The following is a 15,763-nucleotide window of genomic DNA, read 5'->3' as shown; positions in this document are numbered from 1 at the left end:
AAAATGTTGAATAAAAGGCAAAATGTTGAGAAAAAAGTCGACAAAAAAGTCGAAATGTTGAATAAAAGTTGAAATGTCAAGAAAAAAGTCAAAATCTTGAATAAAAGTTGAAATGTCGAGAAAAAAAGTTGAAATGTTGAGAAAAAAGTCTCAATTTCGAGAATAGTACAATTTTACTTATTCATCTCTTTTATTATTATTATTATTATTATTATTATTATTATTATTATTATTATTATTATTATTATTGTTATTATTATTATTATTATTATTATTATTATGACTGTTACCTTCATTATCGATATTATGACTTCTTATTCATACTAGACTCATACGTACCACACTATTGTAAACCTTGTTGGTGTTTGTATAGCAAGATTTGCTAATAAAGTTTAATAAAAAAAGGAAGTGAAGGGGGAGGGGAGACGGAGAGAGAGAGGGAGGAGGAGGAAGAGCTGCATCCTTCCTTCCGCCGCATCCGCGTCCGCATCCATCCCTCCGTCACAGGAATAAACAAACACACAAACAAACGGGGGAGGAGATCGTCCTCCAGACATGTAGACCTGAACCAGACCTGCAGATCTGGACCAGGACCAGGACCAGGACCAGGACCAGGACCAGGTCTGGGGGTCCTCAGGACCTGAGACATCATGGGGAACCAGGAGGCCAAGCAGAGACGAGCGGCTTCGGCGGCGGCTAACGGCAGCTACCCGTCCCTGGAGGATGGATGGAGAGACGGAGGAGGAGGAGGAGGAGGAGACGTGAAAAAAGGGGGGAGGAAGAACAACAACAGCCGGGCGGAAAACACCGGCCGGAAGAAGAGCAAGTCCGAGTCCAAGTCGTCCGTCTTCTCCCTCCGGAAGAGGAAGAGCAACCTGCGGGGACGAGGAGGAGACGCGTCCATCGCTAACTCCAGGGAGGACGTGCTGCTAGCGGAGGCTCCCCGGGGCCCGCCGGAGATCAGGGGGGGCCATGTGGGGGAACCGGGACGTCTGGACCAGGAGGAGGCTGCGTTTCCAGGGAGACGGGGCTCGGAGGAGGCGGCTAGGACGCCGGGGGGGCCGTCCCCGGGGCCCCCGGGGCCCCCCGAGGAGCCCAAGGCCAGCTCCGGGTCCGACACCGACATCTACAGCTTCCACTCGGCCAGCGCCGACCACGAGGACCTGCTGGCCGACATCCAGCTGGCCATCCGGCTGCAGCAGGAGGGTACCAGGGCCACCGAGCAGGGTACCAGGACCGCCGAGCAGGGTACCAGGACCGCCGAGCAGGGTACCAGGGCCGCCGAGCTCCCCGGGGGGGCCTTGACCTCCAGTCCCCCGCCGGAGGGCCACGATGGGACTCCAGAGCTGGAGGAACTGGAGCTGGGATCGGACGCCTTGTCCTTCCTGGAGACGGGGACCCTGTGCCGGTCCGAGAGCCCGCCCCTGCGGGGCCCCGTCACCCCCCAGGCCGGGCCCCCCCTGCAGGAGGAGACAATGACGGGACATAAACACGCCGAAGTCCCCTTTTGTGTTGTCACCGGCACAAAAGACCAGCATGCTTTGCTGTCAGAGCCTCTCAGAGACTCCAGGGCCGCTGCAGAGGGGGGGGGCGGGGGCCCCCCCGGTCACCACGATCACCACGGTAACCACCAGCCCCCCCGAACCCCCGCCTGACACCGTGGAGGAGTGTCTGGAGGTGACGGCGGAGGATGGGACGGAGGACGGGACGGAGGACGGGACGGAGGACGTGGGCCCCCCCGGGGGGGTCGCGGACAGTTTTAGCTCCGGACCGGGTTCAGGGCCGTTCAACGAGGGGGGGGACGAGGGCTGGGGGGGCCCCCCGGGGTCGGCCACCAGCGCAGAGTCCCTGGACTCGGAGGCCACCGTGTCGGAGGCTCACCTGAGCACCTGCTGCACCTCGTTCCCCCACCAGGAGAGAAGGGCCCGGCGGCCCCCCCGGAGCCCCCACGCCGTCAAACCCTACCCCCCCATCTTCCCGTCCTACATCAAGACCACCACGCGGCAGCTGAGCTCGGCCGGACACTCGCCGTCCCCGTCCTCGTCCCCGTCACACAGCCCGCTGTCGCTGCGCAGGGGACACCGCCACAGGTACCAGGACCGCCGGACAAATGTCCAGAAAAACTGGAAAAATGTTGAGAAAAAAGTCAAAAACGTTGAGAAAAAAGTCAAACACGCTGTTTACTCCGAGAGCGGATGACAGTCACACGACCAGTGTTGTGCTAGTTACTGAAAAATAGTAACTAGTTACCGTTACTAGTTACTTCATTAAAAAAGTATCTCAGTTAGTAACTCAGTTACTTAGACCAAAAAGTAATGCGTTACTATGAAACGTAACTCTTGAGTTACTTTAAATAAAAACATTATTTTAAATGTTCTCATTAATCCCCTCTAATCTTCATTTCAGCAGGTTCTGTATGGATTTACATTGTGCATCGTGTTCTGCATTCTGATTGGCTAAACAGTCTCCCCGCTTCTTCACTTCCTGTGTTAATAACATTGGTTGCTTAGCAACAATGTTGAGAACGGCCAATGAGCTTCAGCAGCAGCTCAAGAACGGGACCTTTGATGAATCGTTCATTACAGTCTCAGATTTAATCAATGGTTTATAAGAATATTTTTGCCCAGAATCAAAAACAGCGACAAAACGACCCATAACTATTTTCTTCTCTCGAAAAAACACCCCTGCACCGCGGCTTTAGGAGAAAAAGACGCCACAGAGTCGGGATGCAGCGGCTCAGAAGAGCAGTGGAATACGTGCTGATCTCCGCAATTTGAAGCCTTTTTAATTGTAAAAAGAATTTCACTTACCACAGGTTCTTTTTGGAACGTAACCGCTGCTAAAAACCAGGGATTACTGTAATGACAATATCTCCACGTTGCGAAACTCGCCGTCTCTCGGCTCTGATTGACTTGATTTTCCAACGTAAAACCAACTTCACCGCGGTCTCGCCATGACCGTCATGTTTTTGAACGCACACACATCCACACTACGTTTCCTCTGGTCTCCGTGTGCGGGGAAAAAAAGCTTCACTGTAGCTGCAGAAATAACGGAGTAACGCACCGTTTGGTAACGGTTACTGCGTTACTGAATTTAAAAAGTAATGCGTTAGAGTATTAGTTACCGCAAAACTAACGGCGTTACTGTAACGCGTTACTAAATACTAAATAACGCGTTAGTCCCAACACTGCACACGAGACACGGTAAAATTAAGTTAACGTAGCGCTAATGAATGAGATTAACGTTACCGTACCTTGCTAACATAACGTTAGCCCTGTGGAGGGCGAGTTTTCTATTAATTATGACTTCTGTCGATGCACGGCTAACGCATTTAATCTGTAAAAACACCAGTGTTGGGACTAACGTGTTATTTAGTAACGCGTTACAGTAACGCTGTTAGTTTTGGTGCTAACTAATACTGTAATGCATTACTTTTTAAATTCAGTAACTCAGTGTCTGCGTTCAAAAACATGACCGTCATGGCGAGCCAAGAGTTTCACAATGTGGAGATATTGTCATCACAGTAATCCCTGGTTTTTCACAGGGGTAATGTTCCAAAAAGAACCTGTGATAAGTGAAATCTGCAAAGTCGAAATGACGAGAAAAAAGTCAAAATGTCGAGAAAAAAGTCGAAATGTCGAGAAAAAAGTAGGATAGAAATGTTTCATTAAAGGAAAAAAAAGGTATGAATGGTTGGAAACGAGCATCTCCTTCAGAGTGAAACTAACGAAACTAACTGGAACCTCCACCAACAGGACGACGGCCGATCAGGAAACCGGCAGAGTTCGCTCTCGCGGCTTCAGACCGCTGAGTCGCTCGGCCGACTGGACGGAGGAGCTGGACCGGAGGCTGAAGGAGGACGGAGGTTCAGGAGACGATCTGATTGGCTACCGGGGAGGAGGAGGAGGCAGCCAGCCCATCTGTCCAACCAGAAGATCCTCCTGCGGTCAGGGGCTACAGGACGTCTTCACAGGTGAGCAACCAACCGGCTCGCTGGAGAGGAAGTCCGTTTAAAACTAACACTTATAGGAAAAGACAAGTAGTCCCAGTTCTTAATTATGTTAATTTATAGGAAGTTGGTCTAATTGTGGATTGATGGATGCCAAAACATGTAGAGAGCGACTTCCGTTGATCGTCAGAGATCTCCTTGTGAGGGGCATCGCTGACATCAGTGCAGAGTCAAAGGTTATTGGACACCCTTTTAATCCTATTTCTTTGGTGTAAAAACATCATATCAAAAGATACCAAAATGTAATTTCTCAACTCAATGTAAGATCATTTAAACATTCGTTTAAACCTATCAGGTTGAGGGGCGTTGGGGAGGTTAAAGTTGAGGGAGGTTAAAGTTGAGAGGGTTGAGGGGTGTTAGGGGGGTTGGAGTTAGGGAGTTTCAGGGTTGAGGGATCTGAGAGTTTAGGGGTGTTAGGGGGTTTAGGGTTGAGGGTGGTTAGGGAGTTTAATGTTGACGATGGCTGGGGTTGGGGAGGTTATGGTTGAGGGGTTTAGGGTTGAGGGAGGTAAGGGTTGAGGGGTTTAGGGTCGAGGGGCGTTGGAGTTGAGTGATGTTGGGGTTAGCCTTCAGGGGGGTTGGGAAGATTAAGGTTGATGGGGTTATGGTTGAGCGGTGTTGAGGGTGGTTAGGATTGAGGGGTTTAGGGTTGAGGGATTTAGGGTTGGGGGAGTTAAAGTTGAGGGAGGTTAGGGATTGAGGGGGTTGAGGGATCTGAGAGTTTAGGGGCGTTAGGGGGTTTTAAGGTTGATGGTGGTTGGAGTTGGGGAGGTTATGGTTGAGGGGTGTTGGGGAAGTTAATGTTGAGAGAGGTTAAGGTTGATGGGGTGAAAGTTTGGGGGTATGTTTAGGATTGAGGGGTGTTGAGGGGCGTTGGGGAGGTTAAGGTTGAGGGAGGTTAAAGTTGATGGGGGTTAGGAATGAAGGGAGTTAGTATTAGGGAGGTTCGGGGTTGAGTGGCTTGAGGGATCTGAGAGTTTAGGGGTGTTAGGGAGTTTAGGGTTGACGGTGGCTGGGGTTGAGGGGGTTAGGGTTTAGGGGTGTTAGGGAGTTTATGGTTGACGATGGCTGGGGTTGTGGAGGTTAAGGTTGATGGGGTTAAGGTTGAGTGATGTCGAGGAAGTTAATGTTGAGGGAGGTTAAGGTTGATGGGGTTGAGGGATCTGAGAGTTTAGGGGTGTTAGGGAGTTTAAGGTTGACGGCGGTTGGGGTTGAGGGGGGTTAAAGTTGGGGGGGTTGAGGTTGAGTGATGTTGGGGAAGTTAATGTTGAGAGAAGTTAAGGTTGATGGGGTGAAGGTTTGGGGGGGTGTTTAGGATTGAGGGGCGTTGGGGAGGTTAAAGTTGAGGAGGTTAAAGTTGAGGGGGTTTAGGATTGAGGGGTGTTGAGGCCAAAATTAATCTTGGTTAGCCTAAATAAACTTTATTTTCGTAATCCTTTATTTGAAAAGTGTATATGAATTGGTTTGTGGGGGCCGTTTGTTGCCTTGTCTTCGCTCCTCCTTTCTTATGTCAGAGCTTCTTCAGTGATTTGATCAGTGATTAATGAACCTGCAGCTGAAGGGAAGAGTGGGAAGCGGGACAGTTTTTTGTCTTTTTATGGATACTTCTTGTAACAGTATAATCTGCTGAAGTGGTTCGCTATTATTAAATTGTATCAACTTGGAAGTGACTCTGTCAAAGTCAAAGTCAAAGTCAAAGTAGCTTTATTGTCGATTCTTGATATGTCAAGACATACAGGAAATCGAGAGGACGTTTCCCACTTCCCACAGTGAAACATATAAACATGGATCTGGATCCACGTCTGTCTTTTGTTTTTTGACTGTGTTGACCTGCTCAGTAGCGGCTCACAAAAGTTTGAAAGAGAAGCCGCAGCAAAGGGTGTTGAGGCGATTGGGGAGGTTGGGGTTGAGGGGTTTAAGGTTGAGGGCAGTGGCGAAACTACCATATATGCAGACAATGCGACTGCATAGGGGCCCGCACGTGTCCAGGGCCCGCACGCGCAGGACCTGGGGACGTGCGGGCCCTGGACTTTTTTTTTTTTTTTTTTTTTTTTTTTTGAGGTGTGTGTGTTTACATCAATGTTATGGGCTGGTTATAAAGATATATCTAGTTTAAATAAAAATTTGAATTTATAGATGATCTCGGATGATGCCGGTGTAGTGCGCATGTGTAACCCATATTTGCGTAGAGGAAGAGTTGGCGAGTGAGGAGAGGAAAGGAGTTAAGGCTGATTTATGGTTCCGCGTTACACCAACGCAGATTACGGCTTAGGGTACGCGGCGACGCGCACCGTACGGCGCCCGTCGCCGCGTACCCTACGGCGTCCATTTAACGCGGAACCATAATTCCGGCTTGAGAGTTGAACTGTTGTCAGGGATTAATTAATGACTTTGCCCAGCGGAAGGCCCGGAAAGTCAAACTGTAATTGTAAGTAATGACCCATTATTATTAATATTTGTTATAGTGATAGTCTATCACTAGTTTGTTTGTGTTTATGCGTGTTTATGATGTTTTTATTTGTGGTGCCACCAAATTTCAATCTGTGCGCTGTGTGGGTTTATTCTCAGCTGTTGCACTGCCGGTGTTCTGTCGCACTGTGTGCGTTATGCTGTTGGTTATATGTGCTTTATATGCGCTATGATTGTTTTTATGTGGTGTTCTGCCGTGTCACCAAATTGCAATGTGCTTGTGTTATTGATGTGGATTTTTTTTAAACATATCTATCTGCGCTGTGGTTGTGTTAAGAGTTAAAGCTGTCAGTAGTTCCCGTTGTCATTTGAACGGTGATGCATCTGCTGTGAGATTGCGTCAATCACAGCGTGTCTGTTTTGCATTGTGACGGGCAGGGCCCGGGTTTAATGATCTTGCATCGGGGCCCGGTTGTTTCGCCACTGGTTGAGGCGTGTTGGGGTTGGTCTTCAGGGGCGTTGGGGAAGTTGGGGTCCAGGGTGGTCGAGGGTCCTACCAATCCTCAGAGATCACTGATCAGCAGGAATCAGGTGCAAGGAAACTCTGTAAGCCAGTAAAGATCCCGTTAGCGGACGTCCTCACGTTCCTGAAACCGGGTTCTAGAAACGAACCTCGATGTTTGTCTGCGTGAAATGTGACGGCAGCATTACGTTCATTGCGCCGGTAGATCGAAATGACAAAAGCGATGCCATCAATGTTGCCAGATGTACGATAACTATTGTATTTGTACGATATTTTCACCTCTGTACGATGTACGATCAATAGTTGGATGTGTACGATCATTTCACGAAGCAGCAAGTTTTATTGATTTTATCCTCACTTCCTCTCTCAGAGAGACACGACTCCTGTGTGAGTGTGAGTGTGTGTAAAAATGTTCATTAATGTACATTGTCCCTCTATAACAAATAAATGCAAAAGAAAAAGAAAAAAAAAAGCAGGGGCGCTTACAGCATTTTTTGGTTTCCTTGCCTGTAACTCGGCCGTACTTTGTTCAATCTGGCTCAGATTTGATGCGTTTGTTTCTGGTCCAGCTCTGAAACCTCCCGTGTGTCGTCTCCTCAGGTCGTACTCTGCTGGAGAAGCTGTTCCTGCAGCAGCAGCAGCAGTAGTAGTAGCAGTAGTAGTTAGTTAGTTGTAATAAAGGTGTATTTTGTGGTGTTTCCAGGTCGTACCCTGCTGGAGAAGCTGTTCCTGCAGCAGCAGCAGTAGTAGTAGTAGTAGTAGTAGTAGTAGTAGTAGTAGTAGCAGTAGTAGTAGCAGTAGTAGTAGTAGTTAGTTGTAATAACAGTGTTTTTGGTGGTTTTTCCAGGTCGTACCCTGCTGGAGAAGCTGTTCCTGCAGCAGCAGCAGCAGCAGTAGTAGTAGTAGTAGTAGTAGTAATTAGTTGTAATAACAGTGTTTTTGGTCATGTCTCCAGGCAGGACTCTGCTGGAGAAGCTGTTCCTGCAGCAGCAGCAGCAGCAGCAGCAGTAGCAGTAGCAGTAATAGTAGTAGTAGTTAGTTGTAATAACAGTGTTTTTGGTCGTTTTTCCAGGTCGTACTCTCCTGGAGAAGCTGTTCCTGCAGCAGCAGCAGCAGCAGGAGCAGCCGGAGGAGGCCGAGCGTCTCTGCTCCAGGATCCTGGAGCTCGGCCTCCTGCTTCCCTTCAGCTCCTGCTTCAGGGAGCCGCCAGGCGGCGCTGCAGCAACCGTCACCTCCACTGCCGCCGCCGCCAAGTTTGAGGTACGTACCGCACTCGTACTTCACATGCAAATACACCCTGGGAAAAAGCATTTTATTTAGACGGGACAATGCATATTAATGAACACTACATTAGTCAGTGTAGATACACCGGGTTTTAGCACAAATGCTAGTTTCCCCCCGCATTCCCCACAGAAAACATTAAAACAATTCAGTCAAATAATACAATCAAACAAGGGAACAAACATAAAACATACATGGTAGCAAAATAGATTTAGCAGCATTTAAAAGCGGTATGGATTGTATCTAAACGATCTACCATCAGTGAGGTCATTCTGTCATTCTGTACGCTGATGATACCATGATTTTTGTAAAGGGTAAAGACTCTGAGGCTGCTCAGCTTACAAACGTCATGGTAAACGTTACAGACTGGTTGAATAACTGTTATTTACAACTTAACTCCTCTAAAACTGTTGATATAATTTTTGCTAAAACAAACAAATAATACACAGAACCTGATGTTTTTTTTAAAGTGACTTGAGCAAAAAAAAAATGCATATTACAATAATGAAATACCAGCGATGGTAATATCATGGTACTGAGAGAATCCAAGTTGTGTAACATACAGTACAAACGTTGTAAATAACCCTAACCCTATTTAATTATCATTTTTAATGAACTAATGTTTATTCCTGCAGCACGACCAGCTCTACACTTGGGCCTCCGTTAATCAGGCGTCTCTGGATCCTCTGGAGAAGAAACTGCTGAGTCATGCTAAGAGTTCCTGGCCTCCCGTCAGGCCGGGCGACAACCAGAGCCGGAGTAAATCCACCGAGGCTGGTAAGACGTGAGCACAAGTTCAGAGATTTTTTCAGAGAGAGTTTAGAGATTGTATTAAAACAAATGACAAGATAAAACATACTAAAAAGCACTGAAATGAACACAAAGGGCTCCAAACCTGTTAGATAGGAACTATTATGCTTTTTTGGTGCTTATTTCTGGTACTCACGAGGTATTCTTTTTATATATACCGGTACATATACGAAGATACTGATTAACACGTCTGAACATACGGCACCAGAAAGAAGCCACCAACCAGGAAACATGGAGACTTCCTGTTTAGATCTGGTCTCTGTAGTTCCCATCACTCTTCCTGCTGACTCTACTCTCACCTTTCTCTTATATCCTTTCTTTTGTCCAGAGCATAATGCGGCCATCTTGGATTCAAAGGAAAAAGAGAAGGAGGAGAGTTCAGAGGTCAGTCACTTATGGATGGATGAATGGATGGATGAATGGATGGATGAATGGATGGATGAATGGATCGATGGCAGAGACGTAACTGACATTAGCAGAGACGTAACTGACGTTAGCAGAGATGTAACTGACGTTAGCAGAGACGTAACTGACGTTAGCAGAGACGTAACTGACGTTTACAGAGACGTAACTGACGTTAGCAGAGACGTAACTGACGTTTACAGAGACGTAACTGACGTTAGCAGAGACGTAACTGACGTTTGCAGAGACGTAACTGACGTTAGCAGAGACGTAACTGACGTTAGCAGAGACGTAACTGACGTTAGCAGAGACGTAACTGACGTTTGCAGAGACGTAACTGACGTTTGCAGAGACGTAACTGACGTTAGAGACGTAACTGACATTAGCAGAGACGTAACTGACGTTTGCAGAGACGTAACTGACGTTAGCAGAGACGTAACTGACGTTTACAGAGACGTAACTGACGTTTGCAGGGACGTAACTGACGTTAGCAGAGACGTAACTGACGTTTGCAGAGACGTAACTGACGTTTACAGAGACGTAACTGACGTTAGAGACGTAACTGACATTAGCAGAGACGTAACTGACGTTAGCAGAGACGTAACTGACGTTAGCAGAGACGTAACTGACGTTAGCAGAGACGTAACTGACGTTTGCAGAGACGTAACTGACGTTAGCAGAGACGTAACTGACGTTAGCAGAGACGTAACTGACGTTAGCAGAGACGTAACTGACGTTAGCAGAGACGTAACTGACGTTTGCAGAGACGTAACTGACGTTAGCAGAGACGTAACTGACGTTAGCAGAGACGTAACTGACGTTAGCAGAGACGTAACTGACGTTAGCAGAGACGTAACTGACGTTAGCAGAGACGTAACTGACGTTAGCAGAGACGTAACTGACGTTTGCAGAGACGTAACTGACGTTAGCAGAGACGTAACTGACGTTAGCAGAGACGTAACTGACGTTTACAGAGACGTAACTGACGTTTGCAGAGACATAACTGACGTTTGCAGAGACATAACTGACGTTAGCAGAGACGTAACTGACGTTTGCAGAGACATAACTGACGTTTGCAGAGACATAACTGACGTTAGCAGAGACGTAACTGACGTTAGAGACGTAAATGACGTTTGCAGAGACGTAACTGACGTTAGCAGAGACGTAACTGACGTTAGCAGAGACGTAACTGACGTTTGCAGAGACGTAACTGACGTTAGCAGAGACGTAACTGACGTTTACAGAGACGTAACTGACGTCAGCAGAGACGTAACTGACGTTAGCAGAGACGTAACTGACGTTAGCAGAGACGTAACTGACGTTAGCAGAGACGTAACTGACGTTTGCAGAGACGTAACTGACGTTTGCAGAGACGTAACTGACGTTCGCAGAGACGTATCTGACGTTCGCAGAGACGTAACTGACGTTAGCAGAGACGTAACTGACGTTAGCAGAGACGTAACTGACGTTAGCAGAGACGTAACTGACGTTAGCAGAGACGTAACTGACGTTTGCAGAGACGTAACTGACATTTGCAGAGACGTAACTGACGTTTGCAGAGACGTAACTGACGTAACTGACGTTAGCAGAGACGTAACTGACGTAACTGACGTAACTGACGTTAGCAGAGACGTAACTGTCGTTAGCAGACGTAACTGACGTTTGCAGAGACGTAACTGACGTTTGCAGAGACGTAACTGACGTTAGCAGAGACGTAACTGACGTTAGCAGAGACGTAACTGACGTTTTACAGAGACGTAACTGACGTTAGCAGAGACGTAACTGACATTTGCAGAGACGTAACTGACGTTAGCAGAGACGTAACTGTCGTTAGCAGAGACGTAAATGACGGTTGCAGAGACGTAACTGACGTTAGCAGAGACGTAACTGACGTTAGCAGAGACGTAACTGACGTTAGCAGAGACGTAACTGACGTTTGCAGAGACGTAACTGACGTTAGCAGAGACGTAACTGACGTAACTGACGTAACTGACGTAACTGACGTTAGCAGAGACGTAACTGACGTTTTACAGAGACGTAACTGACGTTAGCAGAGACGTAACTGACGTAACTGACGTAACTGACGTAACTGACGTTAGCAGAGACGTAACTGTCGTTAGCAGACGTAACTGACGTTTGCAGAGACGTAACTGACGTTTGCAGAGACGTAACTGACGTTAGCAGAGACGTAACTGACGTTTTACAGAGACGTAACTGACGTTAGCAGAGACGTAACTGACATTTGCAGAGACGTAACTGACGTTAGCAGAGACGTAACTGACGTTTGCAGAGACGTAACTGACGTTAGAGACGTAACTGACGTTAGCAGAGACGTAACTGACGTTCGCAGAGACGTATCTGACGTTCGCAGAGACGTAACTGACGTTAGCAGAGACGTAACTGACGTTAGCAGAGACGTAACTGACGTTAGCAGAGACGTAACTGACGTTAGCAGAGACGTAACTGACGTTTGCAGTGACGTAACTGACGTTAGCAGAGACGTAACTGACGTTTGCAGAGACGTAACTGACGTTAGAGACGTAACTGACGTTAGCAGAGACGTAACTGACGTTCGCAGAGACGTATCTGACGTTCGCAGAGACGTAACTGACGTTAGCAGAGACGTAACTGACGTTAGCAGAGACGTAACTGACGTTAGCAGAGACGTAACTGACGTTAGCAGAGACGTAACTGACGTTTGCAGTGACGTAACTGACGTTAGCAGAGACGTAACTGACGCCAGTCATCAGAATGTCAAAGAAAATCAGATGGATTTTCAAAATAAAACACACGGCTCATCTCTAGTCTAGTCAATAACGTAGAACCTTCCGTCCTGCAGGACGACCCGTCGGACCCGACTCATCCGTCCGTCCGGCTGAAGGAGAAGCAGGTGAACGTGATCCAGCAGCTGGAGCAGACGATCGAGGACCTGAGGACGAAGATCGCCGAGCTGGAGCGCCACCCCCCCCTGCTGGATGAAGACAGTGTTAAACCCCCACCCGCCCAGACCACGGACCGGGAGGTCGGGGGGGACGAGGGCGGCCTGCTGGTCTCGCTCTGCGACGCCCACCTGCAGACCTCGCTGACCTCACTGAGCTCGCTGGACGTCAAGTCGGTGCAGACGTCGCCGCTGGAAGACGGCTTCGGGTTCAAGGTGCCGTTCGGCGGTTCGGGTGGAGGCGTGACGGAACCCCCGACCGGGCAGAACGGGTTCCCGTGTTCCTGCCGGCTGCTGCATCCGCCGGGAACTACGCCCGGACCTGGACAGACTCTGGGTTCAGGTGTTCCTCACCCGCCGTGTCCGGGAGTCGCAGTCCCTCCTCCACCTCCTCCATTACCGGGACTTGCAGTCCCTCCTCCACCTCCTCCACCTCCTCCGTTACCGGGACTTACAGGACTTGCAGTCCCTCCTCCACCTCCTCCGTTACCGGGACTTGCAGTCTCTCCTCCACCTCCTCCGTTACCGGGACTTACAGGACTTGCAGTCCCTCCTCCACCTCCTCCGTTACCGGGACTTGCAGTCCCTCCTCCACCTCCTCCGTTACCAGGACTTGCACTCCCTCCTCCACCTCCTCCGTTACCTGGACTACCAGGACTTGCAGGCCCTCCTCCACCTCCTCCGTTACCAGGACTTGCAGGCCCTCCTCCACCTCCTCCGTTACCAGGACTTGCAGGCCCTCCTCCACCTCCTCCGTTACCAGGACTTGCAGGCCCTCCTCCACCCCCGCCTCCACCACCCCCCCCAGGTTTTGGGGCCCCCCCTGCCCCTCCTCCTCCACCAGGGGCCGCTGGCCTCCCCTCGGGTCCAGGGTTCCTGGGTTCCCTGCCGCCCCCCCTACCACCGGGCCTGTTCTCTCTGGGTCTGGTTCAGGAGAAACCCCCCAGGAAAGCGGCCCTGGAGCCGCCCCGGCCCATGAAGCCTCTCTACTGGACCCGGATCCAGCTTCACAGCAAAAAGTAATGATGTCTTTTATTTATTTATTTTCACTGAGGCCACGTTTCCACGTAGCCGGTATTTACAAAAACTCTCTCTCTCAAAATTTTGACTTTTTTCTCAAAATTTTGACTTTTTCTCAAAATTTCAACTTTTTTCTCACAATTTCGACTTTCTCTAAAAAATTTCGACTTTTATCTCAAAATTTTGACTTCTCAACTTTTCTCTCAAAATTTCAACTTTTTTCTCAAAATTTCAACTTTTTCTCAAAATTTCGTCTTTTTTCTCGACATTTCGTCTTTTTTCTCAAAATTTCGACTCTTTTCTGAAAATTATGACTTTTTCTGAAAATTTCGACTTTTTTCTCAAAATGTCGACTCTTTTCTGAAAATTTTGACTTTTTCTGAAGATTTCGACTTTTTTCTCAAAATTTCTCAAAAAGATATTTCCCCCTCTGTTTTGTAAAATCCCATCATTTCCAGGAACCTGCATAAATATCTGTTAAGGTGCTATGAGCAGCCAAACCTACAGGGGGCAGTGTAACGAGAAGATAAAGTCATGCTAGCCAATCACAATCCTGGAAAAAAACAACAAATGACACGAGTAACTTCCAGTTACTTCCAAGATGAACAAGAGTCTTTGGTTTGGAGTGACAGAGAAGTGGAGTTACTTTTAAGTGTGACGTTAGAATATAAAACAGGTAAAATACAAGAAAATATTTACGGCGGCCAAACAAATTGTAAACACAGGTCGCACTCATGACGCTGGTGACGTTTCTGTCGCATAATGTGACGTTCTGAAGCCTAAATGTCCGTTTCTCTCCGTTTACAAGCAAACGTGGAAAAATCTCCACTTTGGCCAGAGTTTTCAGAAATGTTTTTTTTTAAGTTTGAAGTTTTTGGTGACTTTGAGCTTGAAAACAAAACACATGAAAACACCACCGTTTTTGCTACGTGGAAACGAGGCCTGAGGCACGTTTTCTTTTATGTTTCTTAAAAATTAAACATAAAAAAGTTTGCTCACGCAGAAAAAGGCAGTGGATATATATCTGGCTTCATGAAACAGGGGTTTGCGAGCGCATCCTTGTCTAAGCTACCGTACTTTCTGGACTATAAGCCGCACCTGCATACAAGCCGCATCCGTTCTATTTACTACATGTACAGAACAACTTTGAACTGTTAATGATGTACAAATAGATCTGTCTTTTAACATGGCAGCAACTTTGCAACTTTGCAACTTTGCTTCTACCTACTTCTATCTGCTAATGAAGAAGTAGCGTATTCTTCTTTGCATTTATTTTGTCTTAGTTTTCATTCTAATTCCGGTTAGAACGCCCCGAGCGGTGGAAGAAAAATCCACAGACCTTTGTATAAACTGCATGGATCAAAACCTATGACAAAAGTAGCGGCTTAGTCCAGAAAATACGGTAATTTAAGATGCTGCGTTCCTCAGGGAAGCTTCTTCTTCGCTGGTTTGGGAGGCCATCGAGGAGCCGCCGGTGGACTTCGACGAGTTCGTGGAGCTGTTCTCCAAAACGGCGGTGAAGGAGAAGAAGCAGCCGCTCTCCGACACCATAACAAAGTCCAAGGCCAAGCAGGTTTGTGCGTTTAATAATAATAATAATAATTAAAGCTGCAAGCAGCGTTGATGGGGCCTTCACACTCATGGCCATTCCTGGGTCAATGGCCACGGTTACATAATATTTTTTAATTCGGAATTAATTATTCCTAATTAAATAATTCAGAATTAAACTATTTTAGAGTTTACATGGAAATAGTAATTCTGAATTGAGGTTTACATGGAAAACACGTTTAATCGGCTTTATCCAATTCCTCTTAAGGTCTGGGGGTTGGGAAGATTCTGATTGGATAGGGGGGCGGACCGGAAGTTCCGTCTACCGGAAATTACGTCTACCGGAAATTACGTCTGCCGGAAATTACGTCAATCAAAAATTATATCTACCGGATATTATGTCTACTGGAAATTACGTCCAACGGAAATTACGTCTACAGGAAATTACGTCTACCGGAAATTACGTCTATCGGAAATTACATCTACCGGAAGTTACCTCTATCGGAAATTACATCTACCGGAAATTACGTCTATCGGAAATTACGTCTACCGGAAATTACGTCTACCGGAAATTTCGTCTATCGGAAATTACGTCTATCGAAAATTAAATCTCCTGGAAATTACTTCTATTGTAAATTACGTTTATCGGAAATTACGTCTAGCGGAAAATATGTTTACCGGAAATTAAGTCTATCGGAAATTACGTCTACCGGAAATTACGTCTATCGGAAATTACGTCTACCGGAAATTACGTTTACTGGAAATTACATCTATCGGAAATTACGTCTATCGGAAATTACGTCTACCGGAAATTACGTCTGCC

The 15,763-nt window shown here is 47.3% G+C and overlaps 1 protein-coding gene across 1 annotated transcript in view; it reads left to right on the top strand.

Moving 5' to 3' along the window:
- Positions 1 to 483: 483 nt before the first annotated feature.
- The window catches only part of fmn2b (formin 2b), a 36,904-nt gene continuing 21,624 nt past the window's right edge, over positions 484 to 15,763 (top strand). Inside the window, exons 1-8 of the mRNA XM_061709141.1 lie at positions 484 to 1,499; positions 1,552 to 2,090; positions 3,756 to 3,973; positions 8,014 to 8,201; positions 8,858 to 8,999; positions 9,361 to 9,416; positions 12,274 to 13,391; positions 14,821 to 14,965. Of these exons, the coding sequence (XP_061565125.1) occupies positions 651 to 1,499; positions 1,552 to 2,090; positions 3,756 to 3,973; positions 8,014 to 8,201; positions 8,858 to 8,999; positions 9,361 to 9,416; positions 12,274 to 13,391; positions 14,821 to 14,965 (3,255 nt within the window). The 5' untranslated portion in view covers positions 484 to 650. The remainder of the gene's footprint in view (positions 1,500 to 1,551; positions 2,091 to 3,755; positions 3,974 to 8,013; positions 8,202 to 8,857; positions 9,000 to 9,360; positions 9,417 to 12,273; positions 13,392 to 14,820; positions 14,966 to 15,763) is intronic.

The sequence above is a fragment of the Cololabis saira genome, chromosome 19 (genome assembly GCF_033807715.1).
Source record: "Cololabis saira isolate AMF1-May2022 chromosome 19, fColSai1.1, whole genome shotgun sequence".
In the NCBI taxonomy this organism is placed as follows: domain Eukaryota; kingdom Metazoa; phylum Chordata; class Actinopteri; order Beloniformes; family Belonidae; genus Cololabis; species Cololabis saira.
Note: the sequence above shows the minus strand (reverse complement) of the source record. Positions and strands in the feature narration are given on the sequence as shown.